Raw genomic sequence first — 26694 nt, 5'->3', positions numbered from 1 at the left:
AAGAGACCGATGGTGGGATGATCGCATGGGGAGAGATCAGGCCTACAGGATGGGAGCTCGAGTGTCTCCCACCTGATTTGGCGAAACTTCCACGTTACGACATTCGCGTCTTATGTCTTGCATCGAATCGAGACCCTCGCAGAACTTGGCGAACCATTCCACAACGGCTGTTTTCGATAGAGATGTTGTTCCATAAACATTTTTCATTCGCCGATGGATCTCCCTGTGTTTATCCTTCGGCAGCCAAGAAGAGAACAACAACACGTTGAACTTATTTGGACGCGTGGTTCATGTTACCACACGCTCGTCGGAAAGAGACGAATGTCGCTCTAATCCTTTGCCTTCGTACAAGTCGCGCTACGTTGAATATACGCTGCAGCAGAATCCTCAGACGGAAACTTTTTCGTCGTCTTGTAAAATAGCGGCTCACGCTTTGTTTTAGGTATTTGACACCTCAATCGCGTTGTAAACTGGCAGCGGTGTTATTGATAGTGTGAGGTTCGTTTCAAGTTATAATAAGTATTGTCAATAAATATTGAACGTGAGAAGGCCGCTTGACAATCATCACAGCAAGATAGAGACAGAGAGAACGGAGAAAGAGTTGTTTCTCCGGTAATCTGATGCTTGTTGTGTGACGCGTGTGATACCCGCCTCTCAAGCGCCGCCAGGTGTCAGCAGTTGTCACGACCGCAGCCGTGAGGTCGCGCCTGTTGGGCTGGCTGGCCCCGGAGGGTGTCGCGGAGCCGGCCGAGCGGATTGAAATATTAGCGTTTGGAGCGCCGCTGTCGTCGCTGCCCTTGGCGCGCCGTGATTTAGGGCCGTCCCTGGAATGCGGGGGCGGTGCCGGTGCCGGCCACCCTCCACCCTTCCCCGCCGCCCTCATCCCTCAGCGCGGACACACCTACGTAATGCCTCCCTAGCCGGTCACGTGACACCGCCAACACAGCTTCCTTATCCTTTTACGAGGAATCACGCTCGTCTGACGTTTTGTGGTGACACATCATGTTCGTTCGAGTAAAGTTATCATCACAACCGAGCGAAAACGTTTTCAGACCACTGCGCAAGCGCAGCTTCGCGATAGTTTTGTTCGTCAGAACCCTTTGGTTTTACTACAATGCATACTTCGCGACTACGCGTTCCTTGAATTTATTCTCACTGTCAGGTTCAAATACACTGAAGCACCGAAGAAACTGGTACAGGCATGCGTTTTCATCTTCTGGCACACCTGTGACGCTGCAGATAGAGTAGTTATAGTAACTTGTTAAAAATAGTATCAAAGTCTAACAGTAGTAGAAAATTCAATCCAATAATCATAACAACATGCGTAGTAAATAATAGTAGAATAGTCCCCATAGTGGTGAAGGCATTATAGTATTAACCTGTAGTGTTAGAAAATAGAAGCTGCAGTGTAATAGTTAAAAATAGGACCTACTAATGTATTTAGGTATTAGGTTAATTTGTATAATATTAATGATTTGAATAAAGGTTAAAAAACACACACACACACACACACAGAGATATGTCAACAGGTAGAATACGGTGCTGCGGTCAGCGACGCCTATATAAGACAACAAGTGTCTGGCGCAGTTGTTAGATAGCTTACTGCTGCTACAATGGCAGGTTGTCAAGATTTAAGTGAGTCTGAACTTGGTGTTATATTCGGCGCACGAGCGATGGGACTCAGCATTTCCGACGCAGCGATTAAATGGGGATATTCCCGTACCGTGAATATCATGAATCCGGTAAAACATCAAATCTCCGACGTCGCTGCGGCCGGAAAAAGATCCTGCAAGAACGGGACCAACGACGACTGAAGAGAATCGTTCAACGTGAGAGAAGTACAACCCTTCCACAAATTGCTGCAGACTTCAGTGCTGGGCCATCAACAAGTGTCAGCGTGCCAAACACTCAACGAAATCTCATCGATATGGGCTTTCGGAGCCAAAGGTCCGCTCGTGTACATTTGATGACTGCACGACATAAAGCTCTGCGCCTCGCATGGGCCAGTCAACACCGACATCAGACCTTTGATGAATGGAAACATGTTGTCTGCTCGGACGATTTCAACGCTGGGCCATCAAAAAGTGTCAGCGTGCGAAACTTTCAACGAAACATCATCGATGTGGGTTTTCGGAGCCAAAGGCCCATCGTGTACCCTTGATGACTGCACGACATAAAGCTCTGCGCCTCGCATGGACCAGAGTCAACACCGACATTAGGCCGTTGATGACTGGAAACACGTTGCCTGCTCGGACGAATCTCGTTTCGAATTGTATCGAACGAATGGACGTGTACGTGTATGGAGACAACCTCGTGAATCCATGGACCCTGCATGGTTGCAGTGAGCTGTTCAAGCTGGTGCAGGCTCTGTAATGGTGTGCGGTGTGTACGGTTGGAGTGATATGGGATCCCTGTTACGTCTATATACGACTCTGACAGGTGGCACGTATGTAAGCATCGTGTCTGATCACCTGCATCGATTCAGGTCCATCGTACATTTAAACGGACTTTGGTAATTCCAGCAGGACAATGCGACACCCCACACGTCCAGAATTGCTACAGAGTGGCTTCAGAAACACTTTTCTGAGTTAAAACACTTCCACTGGCTGTCAAACTCCTCAGACACGAACATTATTGAGCATATCTGGGATGCCTTGTAACGTGCTGTTCAGGGCTCTAGCCCCTCGTAAAACAACTGGAGGTTGTAAGCCTTCACATGCAGGCGTCGCTTCAGAACACGCCACACCGTTGTTTGAGTAAGCTGAAGTTCCTGGCCTGCCCGTCTTGTGGGCTTCCGACATCTCCCTTTGGACATATCTGAAATGCGCTCGGCATTTCATCAGACGTGTGTGGCCGACCAGTGCTCCTCACTTTGTATCTGCAACCAAGCTCTCGGAATTTTGTATACCAGTGATAAATCTGCTTGTATACGGGTGGATTCCTGTTGACTCGACGGTGGAATGCACGTTTGACTTGAACAGAGAATTGACTTCTCACAGATTCCAACACAAAATGGTTTCTCTTGCGGTGTAGTCGCCATGTTGCTACGAACAATAGTGCAGCTGAGACAAAACTTTGAAACATTCTCTATCCAGTGACATGTGCAATGTGTTTTAATTTTAATAGTTTGTCTGTAATAAACAACTGAAATCTTTCTTTCCTAATGAGTCGGTATTTCTTCATCTGCTCAGTTTGTGGACTGTTTAGGTTGTTTCACGTGGAAGCCATTTGGTGATGAAAATGTATATGTACAACGACCGTCAGTGTTCTTTCTGCTGGAACTTGTTGTATGTAGTTCTATTTATTGTTTAAAATCCCAGTGCCATATTACGATAACAAATGCAATTTACATTTCATTTGTAGCGCAATGTAGTTCAAGACAAACAACTCTATATCCAGGCAACAGAATTGTAATGTAAACCATTTATCCACCTGTTGATGAGGGCATACGACCTGGACAGGCGTCGTGGAAGAAAACAAATGAAGGCTGTGGGCTCAGATAACTGATTTGGTTTGTCTTTAAAACTTCGTAGGGTCATCAGTCGACTAAAGGCGTCCTCCTGTCCAACGCACAGTCGCGATGTTGTGCACACCAAGGTGTCACAGAAAAAGCTAGGCGTAACATATTTTACAACTGCTACTGACATTTAATTAGGCGCTGCAAAGTGATTTTTTTTTCAGTTTTCCTACCAATGCCTTGACAGAATTTCGCAAATACAGGAATTTAAAAACTATTTCGCTTCCGTGCAGCCCAACGCTAACATTCTTCACTACTATGTGAATGATGCATTACCATTTTCAAAATATTTAAAAATTGTAAGTGGTTTATTACATGCAAGAAAATTAATCTTTTTCACGTTTTTGTAAATATTAAAAACGACAGAAAGAAGAAAATGTGTTTTTGTACATATAATTTAGTGGCACCATTTTGCCCCTAAGCAGGATCATATCACTCTATAGCTCCCACTTTTTCGTCGGTCTTCGTGGCGTCGCGGTGAAAAGCGAGCTTGAAAAAAAAAAAAAAATAAAAATAAAAATAAAAAAAAACATGGCAAAATCGGACCTCAGGATTTTTCATTTTTTTTAATCTAACTTCCGCCTTTAACATGAAACTCCTAGTCCATAACTAAAAGCTTTATAATTACTCTCATATTATATACTGTTCAAAATAAACGCAGGTGTCAGGAACAGAAAGTCATTAAATGAATTACTCTTTTACTTTTTGACGTTGCTCTCCTGAAAATTTATTTTCCTCCTGTTGTCTCCATACGTGTTCGAACTAGCTCTGGCAATATTTTTTACAGTCGGAAATTGGTTCTCAAAGACATGGTTTTCAAAAGAATCAAAGGGTCTTGCGATGATGAAAATCGCTGTCCGCTCATTTTTGTGTTTCACGAAAGGGAATTTAAAAAGATTCTGTCGTTGATATATCTGGCGAATACGAGCAATTCGATATTAACTCATTAATTTCCTCCATAAAACAAGAATTGTTTCACACCCTGTGTCACGGCTGGCATTGTATTAAGAAGTATGATGCGTTTTCCCTGTTTTCATTTCCGGGTTCGACTGATTACTTGTGAGACACAAAATGATGTATAATATACAGAATTGGCTCTGAGCACTATGGGGCTTAACATCTGAGGTCATCAGTCCCCTAGACTTAGAACTACTTAAACCTAACGGAACTAAGGACATCACACACATCCATGCCCGAGGCAGGATTCGAACCTGCGACCGTAGCAGTCGCGCGGTTCCGGACTGAAGCGTCTAGAACCGCTCGGCCACCGCGGCCGGCTATACAGAATTAACCGACGTTCAATGCTCTGAAGCAATGATCGCGGAGTGTACAGTGTAACTAATTAAACAAGCTTTAATTTTCTTGCAAGAATTTCGCGGGCGAAGAACTTTTGATGTGTTCGCTTATGACGGATACCAAACAAAGTGTTGATCGCAGCTTCGCTTCGAGCTCAAATGAATACATTGGTTGATTTGACTAAATGGCTACAACCTGCGGGAAACGGTCCCTGAGAAGATAAAGAGAAGAAAAAGTCTGATGGACACATGACCAAAAATTCATTCCAAGAAAGGTTCACCCACTTGAAGGGGAGGTAGAAGGTGTCTCACATTTAAGTTTGAGTGGTTGAAAGCACACACGAGAATACAGTAAGTACGAATACGTTTCACTTCTGTCACACTTCTAATACTCATTTTCCCGAGCAAATGGTTCAAATGGCTCTAAACACTATGGGACTTGACATCTGAGGTCATCAGTCCCCTAGACTTAGAACTACTTAAACCTAACTAACCCAAGGACATCACACACATCCATGCCCGAGGCAGGATTCGAACCTGCGACCGTAGCAGCCGCGTGGTTCCGGACTGAAGCGCCTAGAACCGCTCGGCCACTGGGGCCGGCCTTTCCCGAGCACAACGTGTTAATTTCAGAAGATGTTTTACAAGTATCTGACGCTATATTTATCAGGCAGCAGGTAACACTTACATTGTACATGAAAAACTATAAGCTGTTTTGTAGGATCCCTGCGTGTTCGCTCCATATAGCAAACGTTCACTATGACTTTCTTTACTCCTCATTGTTTGCTTATTCACCCTGAAATATTGGTATTTAAGTTTGTCCTATTCGTGAAACTAATGAAGATGAACTGTCTTGCCAGCCGGTGTGGCCGTGCGGTTCTAGGCGCTGGAACCGCGTGACCGCTACGGTCGCAGGTTCGAATCCTGCCTCGGGCATGGATGTGTGTGATGTCCTTAGGTTAGTTAGGTTTAAGTAGTTCTACGTTCTAGGGGACTGATGACCACTGATGTTAAGTCCCATAGTGCTCAGAGCCATTTGAACCATTTTTGAACCATGAACTGTCTTGTAAAATTACGACACTGATTCTCGGACGAAGGCGGAAGAAAGGGCTCGAAATTTTTTTCCTGTTTACAGTTCTAAGCGTTTATACTGACGGCGCTAACCCCGTTTAGCTGACGATCTACGTGTGCACCAACTAGTCTAACTGCAAACTTATGATCAGTCAGCATACGAGTTCCCGAATCACACGTTGTTGGGGTGACCTTCTTGCGACTCTGTGACCTCCAATACGATATACTCTTATTTGGCATGTGTACCAAGTAATGTAGAGACAGAAAACTGCTCATTGATCACTGTCAAGTCTGATCCGATGAACTGGGGTCGAGAAGTGACTGATTCATATGTTAGCATTTGTCTCATGTCAAGGGGTATATTCCCTCCTCGTGAGATATGGATCTGTTTTTGATGCCCATTGTGGCATGACCAACTACATTGGCCATAAAAAATTAAAATTTTCATATTGATTTCTATAGCCCTGGAGATCACTGTCGTGGCCGTGGCTGTGGGTGTCTGTTAGTTGGCAAGCAGTCTCAAGTGACGGCCACCAGTGGCCACATCATAATTAAAACTTGTGTGAACCACAGAAGTTACTTGGCGTAAGGAAGATGGATACGACTGTCACATAGGACTGAAGACAGGTTATGTTATTTATTTTAGTAGGGTAAGAAATTAATACGTTATCAGAAATTAAGAATACACAACGACATAAGCACTCATTTGGCCTGTTCTGCTGCAACGCCTCTCCCTTCCCATGACATTGTTCTTGTCTAAGAAGGTCCTCTACCTAGTGTCGTCAGTTACCTGTAGTATCTGTAGTATAGAGGGTGTTGGGGCTATAAGTGCAGATACTGTGATCATTGACACCTCAGTCTATACCCACCACAGTGTATTAGTTGTTTTTTCTCTGAATCTAACAGTCAACCCTCAAACATGTCGCATAATTTACTACCTGATGTTTTCTGCACGGTCGTAACTGCACCACTAACAAGTAAACCTACCCAAGGGACACACTTCGATTTTGATCGGAATTGAATATGTTGTAGTGCAGAGCAGAAGATGAGATATAATTTTTTTACACATACCCATAGGCCGTTAAGATATATGATTAAATATAATTGGTATTACGTGTTTTGCTATCCAAATGAGAAACAAAATTGAGGGAGAGAGGAAATTACGAAAAAAAATGATATTTCGGAAAATATGGGTGCGCTATTGTAACGTACATTTAAAACCATAGAACTTTATTTTGAAGATTTTTTTTGACGTGTTACCGTTTCAACGGCATTTATTGAGAAATATTAAATTCAATTTTTTCCCAGGGGATGATTCACCCCTTTAACGGCCGTATGGGCAAGTATAAAAAAAAATTGTGTATGTGCGTGGTGGCAGCCAGTCAAGGACTATTTTAGGGAACTGATTTAAAAAAAATTATTTCAAAGGCCCAGTCAAATCTTCACAAGTTCACTCCTAGAGCAACTTACGCTGTGCCTACGTGACACAAATTGCCTGTCTTTCAACACCGAGGCAGTTCTGTCCAGTTAAAGCTGCTGACAAGGGACGCCCTGAGACCTCTGTTGAAACTGCTAACGAATTCACTCCATTGGTTTTCGCCAATAGCGTGCGTGGGATACGAGGTGCGGCTAGAAAAAAACCGGACTGATGCTGGAAAAAACATTTATTTACAATTATTTACAATTTCATGTTATCTCCTTCAATGTACTCTCCTCCTCGGTCTCTACACCGCTCCATACGAATTTTTCACAGTTCATAGCAATGCTGCAGATCATTTTCGGTAAGTCCATACATTACTTCCGTCGCTTTTTCTTTTACTGCTTCAACAGTCTCAAATCTAGTTCCTTTCAAAGCTGACTTGACTTTAGAGAAAAGAAAAAAGTCACAGGGGGCCAAATCGAGTAGGGTGGATGATCTAAGATGGGAATGTTGTGTTTTGCCAAAAACGTCTTCACTGACAACGCACTGTGAGCTGGGGCATTGTCTTGGTGAAGGATCCATGACTTTTTTCTCCACAAATCGTTCCGTTTTCTCCGTACTCGCTCACGTAGGGTAGCCAGGACGCTAATGTAGTAATGCTGATTCACTGTTTGTCCCTCTGGTACCCAATCAATGTGCACAATCCCTTTGATGTCAAAAAAAAAAAAAACAATCATCATTGCCTTGAATTTCGATTTTGACATTCGTGCTTTTTTTGTCGTGGAGAACCAGGAGTTTTCCAATGCATCGATTGGCGTTTAGTTTCGGGATCGTAAGTAAAAAACCACGATTCATCGCAAGTAATAACATTTTGTAAGAAGGTGGGATCACTTTCAATGTTTTCCAGGATGTCAGAACAAATCATTCTTCGGCGTTCCTTCTGTTCAATTGTGAGACACTTTGGAACCATTTTTGAACACACTTTGTTCATGTTGAAACTTTCATGAAGAATCTGCCTAACACTTTCCTTGTCAACTCCTGTTAACTCAGACACTGCTCTGATTGTTAAACGGCGATCTTGTCGAACAAGTTTACCGATTTTTTCAATGTTTGCATCAGTTTTTGCTGACAATGGTCTGCCAGTGCGAGTGTCATCACTGGTGTCTTCGCGGCCATCTTTAAATCGTTTAAACCACTCAAACACTTGTGTTCGCGATAAACAATCATCGCCGTACACTTGTTGTAACATTACAAACGTTTCACTTGCAGATTTGCCTAGTTTGAAACAAAATTTGATGTTAACACGCTGTTCTTTCTGTACACTCAACATTTTCCGACGCACAGACAAAACGTCAACTACTTAAAACAGACGCCACGGGCAGACTGAGTGCAGGAGGCAGATGAAACTCGAGCAGTAGGCGGAGCGAGAGTCACGTGACAGGCCACGCGACTTTCAGCCTTATTGCATTCGTTTTATTGTTTCACCAGTACTAGTCCGGTTTTTTTCTAGCCACACCTCGTACAGGTCACGGGTATGGATGGTGGAGTGTTCTGCGGTGCGGAACGCAGTTACCTGTCTCTCTTGTAATTCAGACTTCGAGCAGAACAGACGTCTTTTCGGAGGGCAGAGCCTCTGTCTCTGCTTTTGACGACCGGCCACCAACGTAAGTTAACGTGAACCGCTTCCCCTTCCGTTGCCCATTTCAGTTAATTGTTCGACCTCCTAGAGTGGCCTGAACCTGGTAACTTCCGAACCTAGACGCGCCCCTTGTACACCGTACGTTGAAATATATCCTCTTATTGTACCTAATTTTCTGTTTTGTCATTTAACGGTAGCCGTAGATGCCCACTCTCAAATCCTGACCGCTCGACCTCCTGCACGCTGTCGTCACGAAGCATCTCTATCAACATTCTCTCCCCTTCCCTGCCTGTATACATTGCCATTGGTGACCAGAAGTGGGATCCTATACAATAACATGTCTCTTATTTTAGTCTACTGTACGACGAACCCAGAGTCGGCCGGTGTAGCCGAGCGGTTCTATACGCTTCAGTCTGGAACCGCGCGACCGCTACGGTTGCAGGTTCGAATCCTGCCTCGGGCATGAATATGTGTGATGTCCTTAGGTTAGTTAGGGTTAAGTAGTTGTAAGTTCTAGGGGACTGATGACCTCAGATGTTAAGTCCCATAGTGCACAGAGCCATTTGAACCATTTTTGAACAACGAACTCAGAGCCGATCAAAGTGGAAGTGTATCCGTCAGGTAAGTTACTTTCAAGTTAGCTACAACTGTCAGTATAGACTAACCGTTTTGCATCCACGCGTCTACACTTCAACACCTGACATGCTGCCCAGGGACAACAAGCATTAATGGTTTACTCTTGGGCCATATACTTGCGGGCACTAATCAACCTAAAACATACTACTCCTGTTAACTATAATTAGTCTACGATGGTTTATAGCTTTACTCATGTACAGTTGCAAAATTGTGGGCATCTGATAGCAATTGGCGTTGTAGAACTCTCTAGCTTCGTCTATGACGTAAAGGTAGTTCTAAGTTTATCAGTACGTACTTTCCACATTCAGCAATGTTACCACTATTTGCCGTTACCTGCACCTGTGCTGAAGCTGAGATAATAATCGTACGGCGTTTAGATTTTTCTTATTAGTTTCTCTATCTTTAGAGAGCGCTGCTGTTCTACAGCTTGCAGAGAATTAATTTTCTTTTATTACATGGTTATGGCCCCAAACTTGTAGCTCCTGAGACTACCGGTTTCGGCCAGCAACGACCATGTTCAGACCTGTTTTGTAAAAACATATCCTAATATACTGGAGCCACAGTGGCAGTACATTAGGACATGTTTTTACAAAACAGATCTGAAGATGTTCATTGTTGACCGATACTGGTAGTCTGAGGACCTACAAGTCTTCGACCACAGAAGTGAAATAAAAGAAATTTATTCTACATTTTCGGATCACTGTTGCATTCGAGCCCATGTCACAGCTTCTTCTTCTTCTTGTGTTACGGCCTCTGTAGGACCACGGGTAGCCCCTTCGTGGACTGCACTTTCCTCTTCTTCTCCCAGAACCTCTTCATTCTTTCTCTTCTTCTATTCCGCTCTTCTTCCGAGATCTTCAGTGTCCTTTTCTCTTGTCGGCTCCACTGGTGACACTCTAATCTTTTCTTGTATTTTTCTCTGTCGTTGATCTCCGGCATATTGGTCGGTGTATATTTGTTCCTCCAATTCTCCTTTCCTTAGACCTTGATCCCCAATTCCAACCAGTCCTTCCGAAGTTCAACAACCCACTTGGTTCCTGTCTTTCCCCTTGTCCTCCCTGTTGTTTCCCACAGTCTCTTCGTCATTTTGTCCATACTCATCCTAACTACATGTCCAGCAAGCCTTGCCCTTTTGACTCTGATTTCCCCGGATATTGTTCTCATGTTCCGGCACAATTCTTCCCTAGGTCTTCGCATCCACCTCTCTCCACCTCTTTTGGGACCTAGTATTTTTTCAGTATTTTTCTCTCTCCTTTCTCTAGTTGTTCTGTCCCATTTCCTCCTAGTGTCATAGTCTCAGCAGCATATAATACTGCATTCCTCACCGTTGCCTTTTAGTGGCTTATCTTTGCCTCTGTGGATATATTCTTTTTATTGCATATATCTCTCGTCATACAGAAGGCTGACCTCATCTTTATCCTCTCTATTATTCCCTCCTTGCACCTGCTCCTTCCTGTTATAAATTCTCCCAGGTATTTAAATTTGTTCACCATTTGTACAGTGCCTTCAGGTGTTTCCCAGTCTGCAGTGGTATTTAATGTCTTTGTCTTGTTATAGGCGAACCTCAGTCCCACCTTACTTGAGTTGTGTCTTTGCGTCTTCTTTCGTCTCACGTACTATTGCTATGTCGTCTGCAAAGGCTAGGCAGTCCACTTCAGCCCTGTTGTCCTTTTTGTCCCGTACATGGGTCTTTGGTGTTCCCATTTCCTCGTTTATTGCTCTCCACTGCATGATCACTTCGTCCAGTGCTATATTGAACAACAATGGTGACAAGCCATCTCCCTGTTTAACACCAGTCTTGATCTCAAACTCTTCTGACAGTGCTCCTCAGATTCTCACCCTTGCTTTTGTGTCTGTCAGAATTTCTTTTATGAGTTCTTGTGTAGTTCCATAAAGTCCTCTGTTCTGTCGATGGAGTCACATGCCTATGTGAAGTATACGAAGCTTGTGATTGCAACGAAGTTAAATAACCACTGCAGTTGCTAATAGGTCATCATTTTAATGCACTACCAGTTTAAGATTTCATACTGCAGCCATTTTCTTGTGGAATCTGAAAACTGTGCAAAAAGAAAAAAAAAACTTGCGTTACCAGAGCATAATTTTCATATTTCACTAAAATCTGGCTTCCGTTACCAACCCCCTGCGTCCGAAAAGTTATCCTGACCCAGAAAACTGAGTGGGGACCAGCAATTCCTTTAAAACGTAAGCTATAAATTTAATATAAACAATTTTAATGGATAACGTGAATTTTTAGGCGCTAGCTGTAGCTCCGAAAGTGGGGATTTGTACAAAATAAACATTTAAATGTGAATGGAAGGCTTCTAACAGAAAAATCTTTCATTTAATCCAATAATTTATACAGCAAGACATAATGGTAAACAGGTCATGAAAGACAGCGAAACAGTTAACATATAATAGCTTATATACTTTGCAGTGTTACTCGAGTCACCGAGAAAATGGTGCCCTCCTCATGAAAATGTCGATCAGTAAATCAACCTCAAACGTCATTGACTTCAAACAAAAACCGTGACTGTAACCCGCTGGCAAATTAAGAAGCTCATACAGTCAGTACAGCAATGCTGGACCTGCAACGGGAGGTCGTACAGAATTCAGGATGTGCAGACCAAGAATGCCCTCACGTTGGTGCTGCTATTTATGCTGACCGTAAATTATTCACCGTATGCCGTAGGGACCACCGCCTTCGGGCAAACGGCTCTGTGTTAGTGAACGACAGCGCACTGCTGTTGCTGCCACCCAGGTTCCCGGGCATCCGCTGAGATGCGCTGTACGCCGCGTCTTCCCACAGTCTTCTGGTGCATCCTCCTTATCGGCGTTACACGGACCCCTTCAGTCCGTTCACCTCTGTGTCTAACCACCGACCTCTAATTGTAGCTCATTCTTATGCGCTTCTCACCACACAGTGCCTGCCCACCAGTAGTGGAAAATTCAAAACAGGGCGGGCCAATAGCAACGTTCCTTTCAGTACGAAATCCCGCCAAGACAATGCGTCACGATACATCTTCGATCAAATAACAAAACGCCCTTTTACTTCTAAAAAAACGTCCAACACAGTGACATCACTATTTTACCAATGGTTGAAAGGTCTCTGTTGGATTCCTTTCAAGTTAATTTCTTAAATCTGTTGTCATTTACGGCATAAATTCCTGTTCTAAATTTACTGTGGCGTTTCTGACTGTCTGGGAGGAGACTGAGCAGTGGAACGTGTTATTTTTACACATAAACAAGAACGATCTGTCACACTACTACACTTTAAAGCACAGTTTATATGTAATTCTTATATGTAATTCATGTCACACAGTCTCATACGGAACCTACATCCGCTTTCTTTTATATACTGTATATGATAAGATACTGTCATCCCCCTTCCCTTCTGTGTGAGAGGATGAATGAGCAAATGTGTTTCTAGTTGCATGCTTGAGGGTAGCAGACAAGCCTGTCTGCTAGAGAACAGTAGGTCCAACGTCGGAACAGGTAGCTACGCTTTCTAAAAGCAGAGAGGTTTCTATGCTTAGTATGGTCCTGTCTGTCCCTTATAATGTTGGTACAGGAAGCTGCCTCTCTGGTCACTTCCGTTGGTATTTGGGAAGCACGCTCGGTAGGAGCGCAGGTCAGTCTGTCCGGGGCGAGCGTCTGAAGTGGTAAGATCTCCGGCTAAGCGCGTGTCTGCTAAGTCCGCAGGACAATGGATTTCTTAAGTTCAGCCTAACTGAAAATTTAACCACCTTTATTTCAGGTTTATCTCTAAAATATCTAATGTTATCGTAAATTGCAACGCAGTGTAATTCGCATGTGAAGTTCAGAATATCTTCTGGTAGTTGCTTTGTCACTACTTTGTGAGTAAAGTGGAACCACGTGTTGATCAGTAACTCTAACTAAGATCATCAGTCTTAAATGCGAATGCTTGTGTGATTATAACGTCTCGTCTTGACAATATTTTTCAATATAGCAACTTTTCTTTATGTTCAACCCACGTGGGGTGTAGTTTGCGAGACCAGTACCACGTGCTTATATAACTGTTTGACCATCAGGTTAATAGTAAGACGATAGTAATCAGTTCGAGGTTTTTCTTTTGTAAACTGCTTTTCGATCTAATTTATTTTAATTATCGAAATTATTGTGGAGTTACACTCTTTGTGTAAACCAAGTTGACCACGTGAAGCATGTGGTGTAATCATCAAAGTAGCCCTCAGCTGTTCTTTTCGGGAAGATTTCACAGAGAGTTAGTATGAATTTAGTATACCAGTGTGTGGTAATTACATGACGGACAGGATTGTGCTACGAATGTAATTTCTTTGGGTGAAAATTGAATCGGTTGGTTGTGGTTAATTTGCTCTTGCATATGTTTCAACGTTCTTCGTGTGTTATTTTATGAATGCAGTGTTGTATGCAGTCTCCCAATCTTGGCTCCATATTTGATGTGTTCCGTAAGATTACAAACTCACATTTTCACAGTCCTAAATAAGGCACCAGCTTAGTTATGACTCACGTTTAATATGCTGAAATTTTAATGATCAATGTTAAAATAAACTTCCAAATATAAATTGATTTATTTCTTTTTATTTAAATTATCTTTTTTATATACATATCACCGGTTGTCGTATGACTATTAAAAGATTATAATTAATGTTAGTCTGGTTGGGAATTTGGTAAGCTAGACTGGATACCTGGTGAAACAGTTGCTCAGTAATGCAAGGTTAACTTCCCCAGACAGCTCACAGTTTTAAACCGCTTTTATTGGCTATCAGTACCGCTTTCATAGCAAATTAAAGTAACAACGTTACATGGTGTTCCCTCGCGCCAAGCAACAAGCCTCGCAGCAGAGGTCCGGTGAAATTGGAAAGCGGCTCATGACGCTAAGCCGTTACTTTCTGCAATCCATATCCCTTTTGAGAAGCGTCTGATGGTTATTTCGAAAAAGCTCTCCGCGAAACATGAGAAAGCAGCCGCCCAGCCGCAGTTTGGCCACTGGACAGTACTAGGTTGTAAAACTGCGCAGTAGCCCACTACCCCCTAGCTCACCCCCTGACATCCTGTGTAACATCGAAAATGCACGTAAAATACCTTCTGCTCCATCCAAAAGTTTTCGCCGTTTAATATCCGTTGATAACTTGTACTGTACTTCTGAATCTGTAAGCTTTATTACAGAAACTATATTCAATACGTAATCGATGTAATAGTGTATTTATTTCTGACTGTATATAATTGATTGAAGATATAATTAAAATATTATAAATTACCGGGTAATATCCAGGGAACTTTATTTAAATGTAACGATAGCAACGACGAAATGGCAGTAGCTGTGCCATTGGTTATCTTTGCGTATGGAGAGTCTGTGGCGTTGCGAGCAGGGCAGCTTGAGACGTGAAAGAGTGCGGAAGTGTTCATTGGGTGCTCCCGCAGACACGGTGTGCAGCTATGATCGCGCCAGTGTAGGCGCGTCCAATTCGTTAACCCGCAAGCATTGAGAGCACGGTAGGACTGGACTGTCGGAGGAAGCCGCAGTTCTAACTATTGCCTGTCCCATAAGCACCCGTGGCTCTGGAGACGACTCGAGGATCTCATGTAGCAGTAGTAGCAGCAGCGCCAGCGGCAGTTCAGCATTGTCATCGGCTACATATTTCGTCGTCCTCACACCTACAACATCGTAAGGCTCTTAAGTGGAAAATTATAAACTTACGTAGGCATTACTCCGTGACATTTCTTTCACAAAGTATGACTAACTTCAATAATAATAATATCCTGCGACAGTTAAAATTTGTAGCGCACCTCTGTTGTCATTGTCCTCAGACTTTATTACCAAGCAGGATCCCTTGAAGCTTCCTTGTAGATTAACAATGTAAGCCGCACTGAGACTGGAACTCAAGCTCTGCCACCTGAGCTACCCAAGCACGACTCACCACGCGTCCTCAGAGCTTTACTCCTGCCAGTACCTCATCTTGCACTTGCCCGCGAAAGGCAAAGGTCCCGAGTTCGAGTCTCGGTCCGTCGCACAGTTTTAATCTTGCAGGAAGTTTCGTATAAGCGCACACTAAGCTGCAGAGGATCCCTTTCGTTTCCATGCAGCCACCGAGTGTCATAAAAATATGAAAACTCATTAACTATTTACTGCCAGTTTTGTGTGTTTGCTAATGACCAGTTTCATTCTAAATTTTCTGCCCCAGTAACTGTTCATTGTTATATTGCATAACACAGGCTTAACTAATTTGTAATTTAGAGTATTAACCTCACTCACTTAAAGTAACGTAAAATTTCACTGCAAAACTAATAACTAAAGATACGGCACAAATTAAGAGTGCACATTTCATTTATTCTGCATGTAGCTTAGCGAGTGAGCGAGTGACTTCTGCTGGACTGATACGTATCTTATTGTTGTTGCTCATTTGCTTAAAGTAAATTCAGTTCAGTCTTTCAGTAATTAAAAGTAAATTGATTGCCTTTTTCAAAAGTTTTCATTACGTTACTCCTGAAAATATTTTTTTTATTTTTTATTTTTTTTTTTTTTTGCATAACGAAGTTTTAGTTACATTTGTTTAATCAGTAACTCCATTTAACTTTATCTTAAAATTTTGTATTCCAGAATAAGTAATTGCAAACTCAGGCTTTCTGATTCATTTATTTTCTCGTGAACTGTTGTGGAAACGCGGACAACCGTCTGTTGCCTTCTGCGATGACAATACTTGAGGCACGGGGATGCGCTGATGGGTGACGGTCGCTCTTTTCATTGCGTTGCATTCTCTGCCCGTCCCGTCCCGAATCCAATGCAATGCGCTTTCTTAAACACACAAAAAACCACAGAGAAGCAAGTGAGTCCAGCACCATCTTGAATGAAAGGAAATAATGCTCTGTAATGACAACCACTGTGTCCGATATACTTCAGTGCAAACACTGCCGATGAAATCCGAACTCTTATCAACCTCTAATTGCGGAACCAATCTCATATTAAACGAAAATGGTATGTACATCGGTCTGCCACATTTCACACTATAAAACTCGAAACCAGTCATGAAGTAAAATAAAGAACTTTTAGCAATTAAGAAGCTATTCCTCAAACTGTTCAGATTTCTCTGCCTATTCTTCTGTATTCTGCGGTACTGAGTGGGTTAGGAAGATAGTACGCCAACGTATGGAGTGAAGCTTTCATTATTTTTCTAGCATTGTTTTCTTCGGAGACGCAATAATTATATTAATTTCTGACAGAACCACGAGATGGTGGCAAGCGATCTAATACTTTAAGAAGTCTAAAACGTTTTTCACAAAGTCTTTTAATAGTTAACATGTTAAATATAAAAACATTAAACGATGGTTACTTTCCACTGTTCATACATTCATTTCCAGATGTAGAATAACAACTATAAAAGAAAATTGCTTATGGTAACAATTGCCGGAAAATATTCTATACATAATTATGTAAATAAATACTAATTATCAGATCAAGCACAGTATCAGTCGGCAAAATGAGGCTAGAACACAATGTCTCCACAATACATTATATTATTGTATAAGAGACTATCTCCATTAAATGTTGGCTGTACCAATGATATAAAACAGTACGCAGTCAAGGCCTAAGAAAATAAGTAATTGACAGCGTTACAAAAATGAAACAAAGGGATGCAGTAATATATAAGAGAACTATAGAAAGAAAGAAACCATTCTTAGAGCGTTCGCCATTAGTGTACAGCATTTTGCATACAAAATTGTTTCATAAGTAACTTGTCAACATCTTGCGAATGTTGCAATTATTTTTATTTTTGTGCTTGCTAAGAAAATTTGAGAGGAATTCCGCCTTATGCTAGACACCTTCGTAGTTTTGTTTTAACCCTGACGTGTTTCATCACTTTCATGCGCTATCTTCAGTGGGTGTGTTAATTTCCTTTCTTCCTTCCTTAAAGGTTAACATGTTAACAGTTTTGCAGAAGGAAAATAAACAAACCAACTGAAGATAGCATATAAAAGTGCTGAAACATGTCTGGGTGAAAACAAAACTACAATGCTGTCTTGCGCAAGGCAGAATCCTCTCAAAAATTCATAAAAACATTTTCTACAGCTACGTAAGTTGGTCCAGTAGTAAGTGACACATTCAAACTTGTACGTCAACTGACAGTTGTGCATACTTCCGTACATCCATAAGGAAAGGCACACAAGCCGACATGTGGGTTAGTCGTACTATTACCATTAGCTACGGGGATTTGTTTCAAGATAATGATTTCATTCTTTTGTAAAGACAACCATAAAAGTCATTGTATCACAGAATTAAAAAAAAAAGACTTTTTTACAACGTTTGCTGCTCACCTGTTTGTAAGATCATTCATGTATTGTATCTCACTTTCTTGTAACTCTCCTAACGATATACTTCTCGCTGATGAACTGTCACAGTCGAGGACTGCATACGGGGTTCTACTACTTAAAAAGTCTTCGAGCCACTCACATATCCTGAAACTTAATCTGTATGCTCAGACCTTCCGGCAGTGGGTGAACATGTCAAATCTTTCCGAAAATATAGGAATACGGAATCTGCGTTTGCATTTCATCTATATTTAGCAGGATAACATGTGAGAAAAGGGCAAGCTAGTTTTGCATGAGCGATTTTTTCTAAATCCATGCTTACTTGCGGACACAAGCTTTTTATGTGAATGTATGCTTTCCCGTAGTATACAGCTGGTGAAAAATTCTCGGTCTTCCAGCCGGGTGGCGGTGTCTTCAAACTGTCTTCAAACTGTCACTCGTCGAAACGTCGCAATTTGAAGACACCGCCACCCGCCTGGAAGACCGAGAACTTTTCACAAGCTTTTTAGTCTCAAGGAATCGGAGTACAATGCACAGTATGTTCATGCAACCACGTTAAACAGAAAGTCTTTCTTCGGGATGTTGTTCAACTCGCGCGTCACATTGGCTTCAATGGTGGCTACGTCGCCAAAGCGTTGACACTTCATATGAATTTCTGCACTTTGTCGTTTTGTGGTAGGTCCCTATTAAAATACCAAGTCTTGTCATCCATGATGCAAGAAAAGAACTGTCCACGTTTTGCGTTACAATCAAGTTACATCAGGCATCGACGCATCGTTGTTTTTGTTTAGGAGTTTAAGTGAGTGGAGCAAACGCCAGGAATAAATTCAGTCTCGGAACTTTTCGGATGGATGGTGTACACCCCCGAGCGTTGTTTAGCGCCGCTATCTGGTTAAGAGCAAAATTTGCGAGAAGGTGTGGTGGATCACTGCATTTGCCGCATGTGGCCGGTGAGCGCTGAGTGTCGACATTTAGGTTAAGACAACAGGCATATAAAATTATGGCGAGACAGGCCAGCATCGCTTGGCATAGCTTGCGAAAGCAGCAATAATGCGTGGTGCAGGCAAAGTGATGTCTCCATCATCAGCAGTTCGGTGGTGTTGCCGAGTACGTGACATGGAGCAGCACATTAGCACAAGTGCGCTGCTTTCTGGTATAAATAACCGTAGATTTTTTAGCAGATTCATTCGCAGTCTAGCAGCTCCGTCAGGACATAGGGGCTATACTGAACCAGGATACAACATGGAGCCTCCAGCTACAGTCAAAGGTTTGAGTCCCCGCCAGGGACTCGCTACTTACACTAAATCCGTCCACTGAACGGTACGGCAGTCGTCTTCGGACAACGCAGGGGAAGCGTCTCACCTTGGCCACCTTGGTGCGGTCATTCATCGAAGAGGGACTACTTCTGTAAGATTCACTGACATCGGTGCTGCAGCTGACGCAACGTAGCTATGGACCCAGCGCCGAGAGCAGACGTCACCAGAGCAGGGCACCAGCAAGGTGGATGGACGCTAGCAGCTGACTGACTGACTACCTACCCATCACACCCAGAGTCAATGTATAAGTTGGAAATAAAGTGTTAGGCCTCCTTGGCCTGCCATCTGGTCCCTTCCTTCGGTCACTCATCATCCTAAAATTGTAGCCACCACACGTCTTCTCCGGGCTCGTCTAGGAATAATAGAAAACTGCAGTGTTGGAGAGTGAGCTTCCCTATCACCGCAGCGTCTCAGATGTCGTCAAACGTTTTACTCCACAACAATCGAGCGAAAGACAACTACCACGCGCAACTGCAGGACACTTGATAGTTCGCAGATCGTGCGACACGTGAGACACTCATTTTCCAATATCGTTTTAGCACTGGGTTTTCCATGTACCACCTAATCAAGCGTGTGGTAAGTCAGGGGTGAAAGCGCCGCCCTCAGAACCAACCGACGTGAGCAAAACCATAACGACTGCGGCTGCTGTCGACTGCCGCGGTCTGTGGCAGCAAATCACTAGCCAGATAGCTACCGACAACAACAACTGACGAGCAACTAAACTACTAACTGTATCCCCAGACGTGTACAATCGTGATCATGTTGTGCTTGCTTAACTCATTAATTCGAGTGTTATTTACCTACGATCCGTTTCATTCTATGGTTCAAATGGCTCTGAGCACTACGGGACTTAACTGCTGAGGTCATCATTCCCCTAGAACTTAGAACTACTTAAACCTAACTAACCTAAGGACATGACAGACATCCATGCCCGAGGCAGGATTCGAAACTGCTACCGTAGCGGTCGCGCGGTTCCAGACTGAAGCGTCTAGAAGCGCTCGGCCACTCCGGCTGGCGGTTTCATTCTATAAAAACACCCTCACGTGACCAGTAGTTCAAGAAGACACAATTTAGACTAAAGGCTACTAAAACATTCAGATAATGTGTGATATGTAACCCACACAGTCAACATTCAGCAACAGTCTTCTTGAAAAGTCGTAAAGGGTATAGCAATTAGTCGCAATGACGTTTATTTCATATCTAGATTTCGATTACTGTGTAGCCACCTTCAGTGCACAAATGTAAGTCAAAACATCTTAAAAACACGTGTATATGCGCAACATCCAAAGGCGCTGCCGCCGTGATAACCAAAATTCCCGGCAGATCACCGAAGGTAAGCGCTGTCGGGCTGGGCTAGCACTTGGATGGGTGACCGTCCGGGTCTGCCGAGCGCTGTTGGCAAGCGGGGTAGACTCAGTCCTTTTGAGGGCAATTGAGGAGCTACTTGACAGATGTTGCGGCTCCGCTCACGAAAACTGACAGCGGCCGGGCGAACGGTGTGCTGACCACATGCCCCTCCATATCGTCACCCAGTGACGCCTATTGCTCAAGATGGCATGACAGCAGACCATTATCGTGGACGTCGTTCTGTAGTAGAGTTATGTAACACGTTTAGTTCTTGCGCATCATTCATGGAGACCGAAAATCGTTTCTGAAGGATTCAAGATGGGTTCTGCAAGCAACGATAGTTTGAAACCCACTTCGCTCTGTTCGCGCACGAGACCCACAAAGCAATAAATGCCGGCGCAGTGGTCGATGTCGTGTCCCTTGACTTCCACAAAGCGCCCGATACAGGTTCAAATGGTTCAAATGGCTCTGAGCACTATGGGACTTAACATCTATGGTCATCAGTCTCCTAGAACTTAGAACTACTTAAACCTAACTAACCTAAGGACATTACACAACACCCAGTCATCACGAGGCAGAGAAAATCCCTGACCCCGCCGGGAATCGAACCCGGGAACCCGGGCGCGGGAAGCGAGAACGCTACCGCACGACCACGAGCTGCGGACCCCGATACAGGTCAGGACTGTCATGTAATGAGTGAAATGCGAGAATACGGAATATCAGATAAGCTTTGTGACTGGACTGAAGAGTTCCTAGCAAACAGAACAAAACATGTCATTCTTAACGGAGAGAAATCTTCAGACGTAAAAGTAATTTCTGATGCACCCTAAAGGACAATTACTTTTCAGAATATACGTAAATGACCTAATGGACAGCATTGACGGTTCCATGGGGTTTTTCGTGGATGATGCGGTTGTGTATAGGGAAGTCGCAAGCTAGAAAATTGTAGCGAAATGCAGTAAGACCTACGAGGCCTGCTAAGGATCGACACTTGGTGCAAGAAATGACAATTGACCCACAAAATAAATACCCATTATTGTACTGTTACACGATTGCAGAACTATAATAGGAAGCAGTTAACAAACATAAAATATCTGGGAGTACGTGTCCGGAGCGATTAAAGCGGAACAAACACATAAAACTAATCGCAGCTATGGTACATAGCAGACTGGGATACAATGGAAGAGTCCTCAGGAAATCTGGTCCATCCACAAAAGCGTTAGCTTACGGAACCCTCGTTCGACCTATACTTGTACAATGCTCGTCAGTCTGGGATCGGTACCAGATATGATTGACAGAGAGGAGCCCAATAAGAGCAACGCGTGTCGTCACAGGCTCTTTTGGCAAGCGCGAAAGCGTCACGGACTTGCTCATGCAGCAGCGGCAGACGCTGCAAGACAAGCGTTGTGCTTCACGGTGTGGTTTACTGTTACAATTCAGAGAGCGTACGTTCCTAGAAGATTCGACCAATATACTGCTTCCTGCTACATGAATGTTGCACGAAGACAATGAAAGTAAAATCAGGCATTCGAGCTCACGGTTAGGCTTACCAACAATCTTCGTGCGGATTGTTCGTGAGTGGAACAAGAGGGAGTGAAAGTGGTACAACATGTATCCTCCGCCACATACCATAAAGCCGTCCTCTCACGGGACGTGAAAACGGTCTTGGACGAGGAGCTGGTGACTTCACAGCATGGAATTCCACTATATTGCTGAACGCGAAATAGAGAATCTGGTGTGTCAGGTTTTTGCCTTCCAGGGAGGAACATGGCCAGCAAGATGCGACATCGTTTTACATTACAAGCAGAACATGATGATGATGATGATGATGATGATGATGTACCGTGCTCCTTGACAGAGCGTAGTGTGGCGTTTTCCATAGCCTCCCTCCGACCGTAATGGGGATGAATGATGGTGATAATGATGAAGACGACACAACAACACCCAGTCATCTCGAGGCAGGTGAAAATTCCTTACCCCGCTGGGAATCGAACCCGGGACCCCGTGCTCGGGAAGCGAGAACGCTACCGCGAGACCACGAGCTGTGGACAGCAAAACATAGGATCCACCATATTGTATGGCGTTAAACGTCTTAGAGTACGTGGTATGAATATAAGATGTTTCAGAGCATCAGCAAATTGAGGAGCTCTCGAAAACTCGTCGCTTTAGCCACGATTTTTTATAATAATAAAATGACGGGTAGCTACATATCGGTAGGTAAAAGTTTCGTGTAGCTGAGGTTTTTTAGTGTTACAACAAGTGTGCTACGAAAGTATACCGTCTATATGCTACGGCACAACGATAATCACGTCTTTTTGGTACAATTTACACAATGAATATAAATAATGTATATACATTGGGGGTTTATAGACTGACTCACGTTTGTATCTTAACCGGGAAATATCTTTTTCAGTGATGGTGAGCAGCTTCGAAGAAAACTCTTCTTCTATTCGAATGAATGTAAGAAACGAATTTAGGTCTTGATATCTATTTGACGAAGTACGTTATTTCGGAATGTTGGTAGTCATGCATCGTCGGAATATTACACATGGTCAAACTGACATTAGGCACTATATCTTAACTATATTCGAATTAAAACTAAAAATGGGATGAAAATACATCTGAGGCAAAGAATAACTTCCACTAGTATCGGACAACCAGTATGTATCTCAGATCACAGTACAGCATTATGTAGCTTTCCTCTATCAGAAATTCGCTGTTTAAGCCATCGACAAGTGCAATATCTTCTTCACGATATTCTCCGCTCGTTCTCGACGATCGTTAACAGAGGCAAAGCAGCTATTCATGTAAGGAAAACTGTGAAGTTTGTGAGCCGAATGAAGCCGTCAGTGGCCGCCGAAGTCCGCTGAGAGCGAAAATCACGTTATGCTGCTTGTCCCGAGTGGCGACGGCGCTGTCTCTCGTGATGTCGGATGTCTCGTCCACGTTCACGTCACCGTTAGCTGCTGAAAGTGGCTTGTGAAGTGTAGGTGTAGAAACTGATTGATAGAAATCGAAGATTGTGGGTGTAGATCCAAGTCTTGTATCTTGCCTACACAAAACGAGAAGGAAAGGCTCTGGAAGCTTAAGAGTACAGTGAAAGATTAGGCTCTATAAGGCGAGAGCAAAGAGGACAGAGATAGTAGTACAGGAGCCGGCAGCCGTGTTGCCGGCCAGAGACAGGCTGGAAGCGAGTGTGCCGCCCCTGCCCCCGCCCCCGCCCCCACGGCCGCCTCCACCCCCGCCCCCTGCGGAGAGCCCTAATGAAGCGGCGGTCGCTAATGCTGGACCATAGGGCACGCTGGCCCCGCGGGGGGCCGCCCGCCCCCACTGCCTCACGCTGCCGCGGGGCGAGCGTGCCGCGCCGTGCGGGTTAGCCGGCGACGGCTTTCACAGGTACTTGCCGTCGTTTGCACGTCCTCTGCTTAACGCGCATCCCAAACGTAACACATCCGTCCATTTACAACTACACAAACTAATTCACTCTTCTCTTCCCCCGGTGCTCCTACTTCCTCCTCCATAAAACACACACACACACACACACACACACATACACAAATCCACGCGCGCGCATCGGATACCATCTTCGAGAAATAATTCACTTTCTTTTCTCCGCTAGCAACGATTTATCGCTCAAGTAGTTAATTAGGTTGTTACTCTCGCAGATGTTTCACGCATCATAGATTTACGAAGCGTGTATTTTAAGTAAGTACCGTTTTGAAATTAAAAAAAAGACGTGCTAAGATATTTCAATAATTTTATTTTTACATGAAAGCCTGGACCTCAATCTACGCACTGACGCCATTACAGTCTGATTCTTCCTTGTTTACGTTGTGTACTGAGTGTTTAAGATGCCTCCGATAATCGTGAGCCCCGCCGACTGTGAAGTACGGGCTGTCATAAGATTTCTTATTGCTAAAGGCCTAAAAGCGATCGATATTCATCGTGAGAACTGTGCAAAAAAAAATGGTTCAAATGGCTCTGAGCACTATGGGACTTAACTTCTCAGGTCATCAGTCCCCTAGAAATTAGAACTACTTAAACCTAACTAACCTAAGGACATCACACACATCCATGCTCGAGGCAGGAATCGAACCTGCGAGCGTAGCGGTCACGCGGTTCCAGACTGTAGCGCCTAGAACCGCTCGGTCACCCCGGACGTCAGATCTGTGCAGTTTACGGAGAAAACATTATGAGTGATGGAATGGTAAGAAAGTGGGTGAGAGCATTTAAAGGTGGCCGCCCAAATCTGGTGGGCGTCCCACGGTCGTTAATGAAAGTCTGTTGCAGGAAGTGGACAATAAGGTGACAGAAAACAGACGCTTTACGATTTCCTCCTTGCGGGATGATTTTCCTAATGTTTCTCGTAGTGTTTTTTGTGGCATTGTGACCGAGCACTTCAATTACCGAATATTGTGCGCACGTTGGGTACAAAAAATGTTTACGGGTGTGCACAAAACCAAACGTTTAGACAGTGCATTGACTTTCCTTGAGCGGTACCACAACGACGGTGATGATTTCTTAAGCCAAATTGTTACGGGCGATGAAACATGGGTGGCCTACGTCACACCAGAATCAAAGCAACAGTCCACGGAAGTTGAGCATGGCACCGTTTTGCTGCAAGAAAATACCCGTCCGCATTTGGGGAATCAGGCCAAAGATCTCATCACATCTTTTCGATGGGAAACTCTAGATCATCCTCCGTACAGCCCTGATCTTGCGCCCAGTGACTACCATCTGTTCCTGCAGTTGAAGAAGCACCTTGGCGGTCAGCGTCTTCAAGACGATGACGAAGTCATAACAGTGGTGATGCAGTGGTTAACAAGTCAGGCGGCAGATTTCTATGAGGAAGGTATTCAAAAACTGGTACAACGCTATGACAAGTGCCTCAATATTGACGGAAATTATGTAGAAAAGTAGATTAAGGTACAGCCTTTCATGTAAAAATAAAATTATTGAGATATCTTAGCACCTCTTTTTTTAATTTCAAAACGGTACTTACTTAATAAACACGCCTCGTGGTAACGACGTGGAACGAGCTGGTTTACAGAATAGTAACTTAATATGGATTTAAAAACGAGAGGCAGTCATAAAGTCGTAATTAAAACCCCCAGAAAATACTTTCTTAACATTTGTTTGAAGTTTAGGGTCTGCCTTTGTGAAATACCCGCGCCACTGCACTGCAAGACGCCGCTACAAAAGGCTAAACAAAATGCTGCAGACCACTGATGAAATGGGGTAGTGTGTGGTAATTCGTTTTCTGATTTGAAGGGGAACAACGCTGCAACAATCCGTGCTGAGTTGGTGGAAGTGTACAGCGACAGTGCTCAATCATCCGACGCAGTGGTTAGATGGCGTAGACACTTCCAGTGGGGTTAGACAAGTCTGAAAGGCGAAGAACCAATTCCAAAATCGTGTCTCTGTAAAGAACCAGGAATCACAAGAGAAGTGGGGAACGTGTTACTCCAAGTCAGGCGTATTACAATCGATTCGGCGATGGAAAGAGCGAAAATCAGACGCGAGTCAGTTGTCAACATCTTGCTCGACGTTCTGAACTTGATAAAGTTCGCCTCTCACTGGGTTAGGTTCCGCCACTGTTGACACCCAGCCGAAATAGCAATGGAAGTGTTGCAATTGTGTAGCTCCAATCCAGATGACTTCTTTAGCCGCCAAATTAGGAGGAAAGCAAGCAGTGGAAAAATGTGCATACGCGTTCGCCTAAACAGGTAGACACAAACATCATCGCTGTTGGGGGTTGCCGTAGTCTGGTGCCAACAGATTGCAGTTGTTATGAGTAAATCATTGTAGGAGCATACTACTGAAACCTCCAGAATGGTGAAATTCGTTCACTTTGTGTGGTTCGTGGTCTCCAATTTTGATGTTAATTTTACCGTCAATCTTATTTCTGCTACTTCTCAAATAGGCTCATGTTCTTCGCTTTCCTGTCAGTACATATTCTATTGTCATCAGAGTATTCTTTCTGTTCAGATGGGTCCTGTAATTCTTCTTCACTTGCACTGAATGGAAAAATATCACCAGAGAATGTTATGATTGATGTCCTTTCTCCCTAAAATTCAGGACCAGCTTCCCTTTCTTTCCGTCATTGCTTCTTTGATGTACATATTGAGTAGTAAGAGAGATAGTTTACT

At 43.6% G+C, this 26694-nt stretch overlaps 1 protein-coding gene across 1 annotated transcript in view; it reads left to right on the top strand.

Moving 5' to 3' along the window:
* Window positions 1-23840, top strand: part of LOC126235016 (WAS/WASL-interacting protein family member 3-like) — a 42520-nt gene extending 18680 nt beyond the window's left edge. The window contains exons 3-4 of the mRNA XM_049943751.1: window positions 660-905; window positions 23664-23840. Of these exons, the coding sequence (XP_049799708.1) occupies window positions 660-905; window positions 23664-23840 (423 nt within the window). The remainder of the gene's footprint in view (window positions 1-659; window positions 906-23663) is intronic.
* The last annotated feature ends 2854 nt before the right edge of the window (window positions 23841-26694 follow it).

Source organism: Schistocerca nitens, chromosome 2 (assembly GCF_023898315.1).
Source record: "Schistocerca nitens isolate TAMUIC-IGC-003100 chromosome 2, iqSchNite1.1, whole genome shotgun sequence".
In the NCBI taxonomy this organism is placed as follows: domain Eukaryota; kingdom Metazoa; phylum Arthropoda; class Insecta; order Orthoptera; family Acrididae; genus Schistocerca; species Schistocerca nitens.
This window is presented reverse-complemented; position numbering and strand designations above follow the sequence as displayed.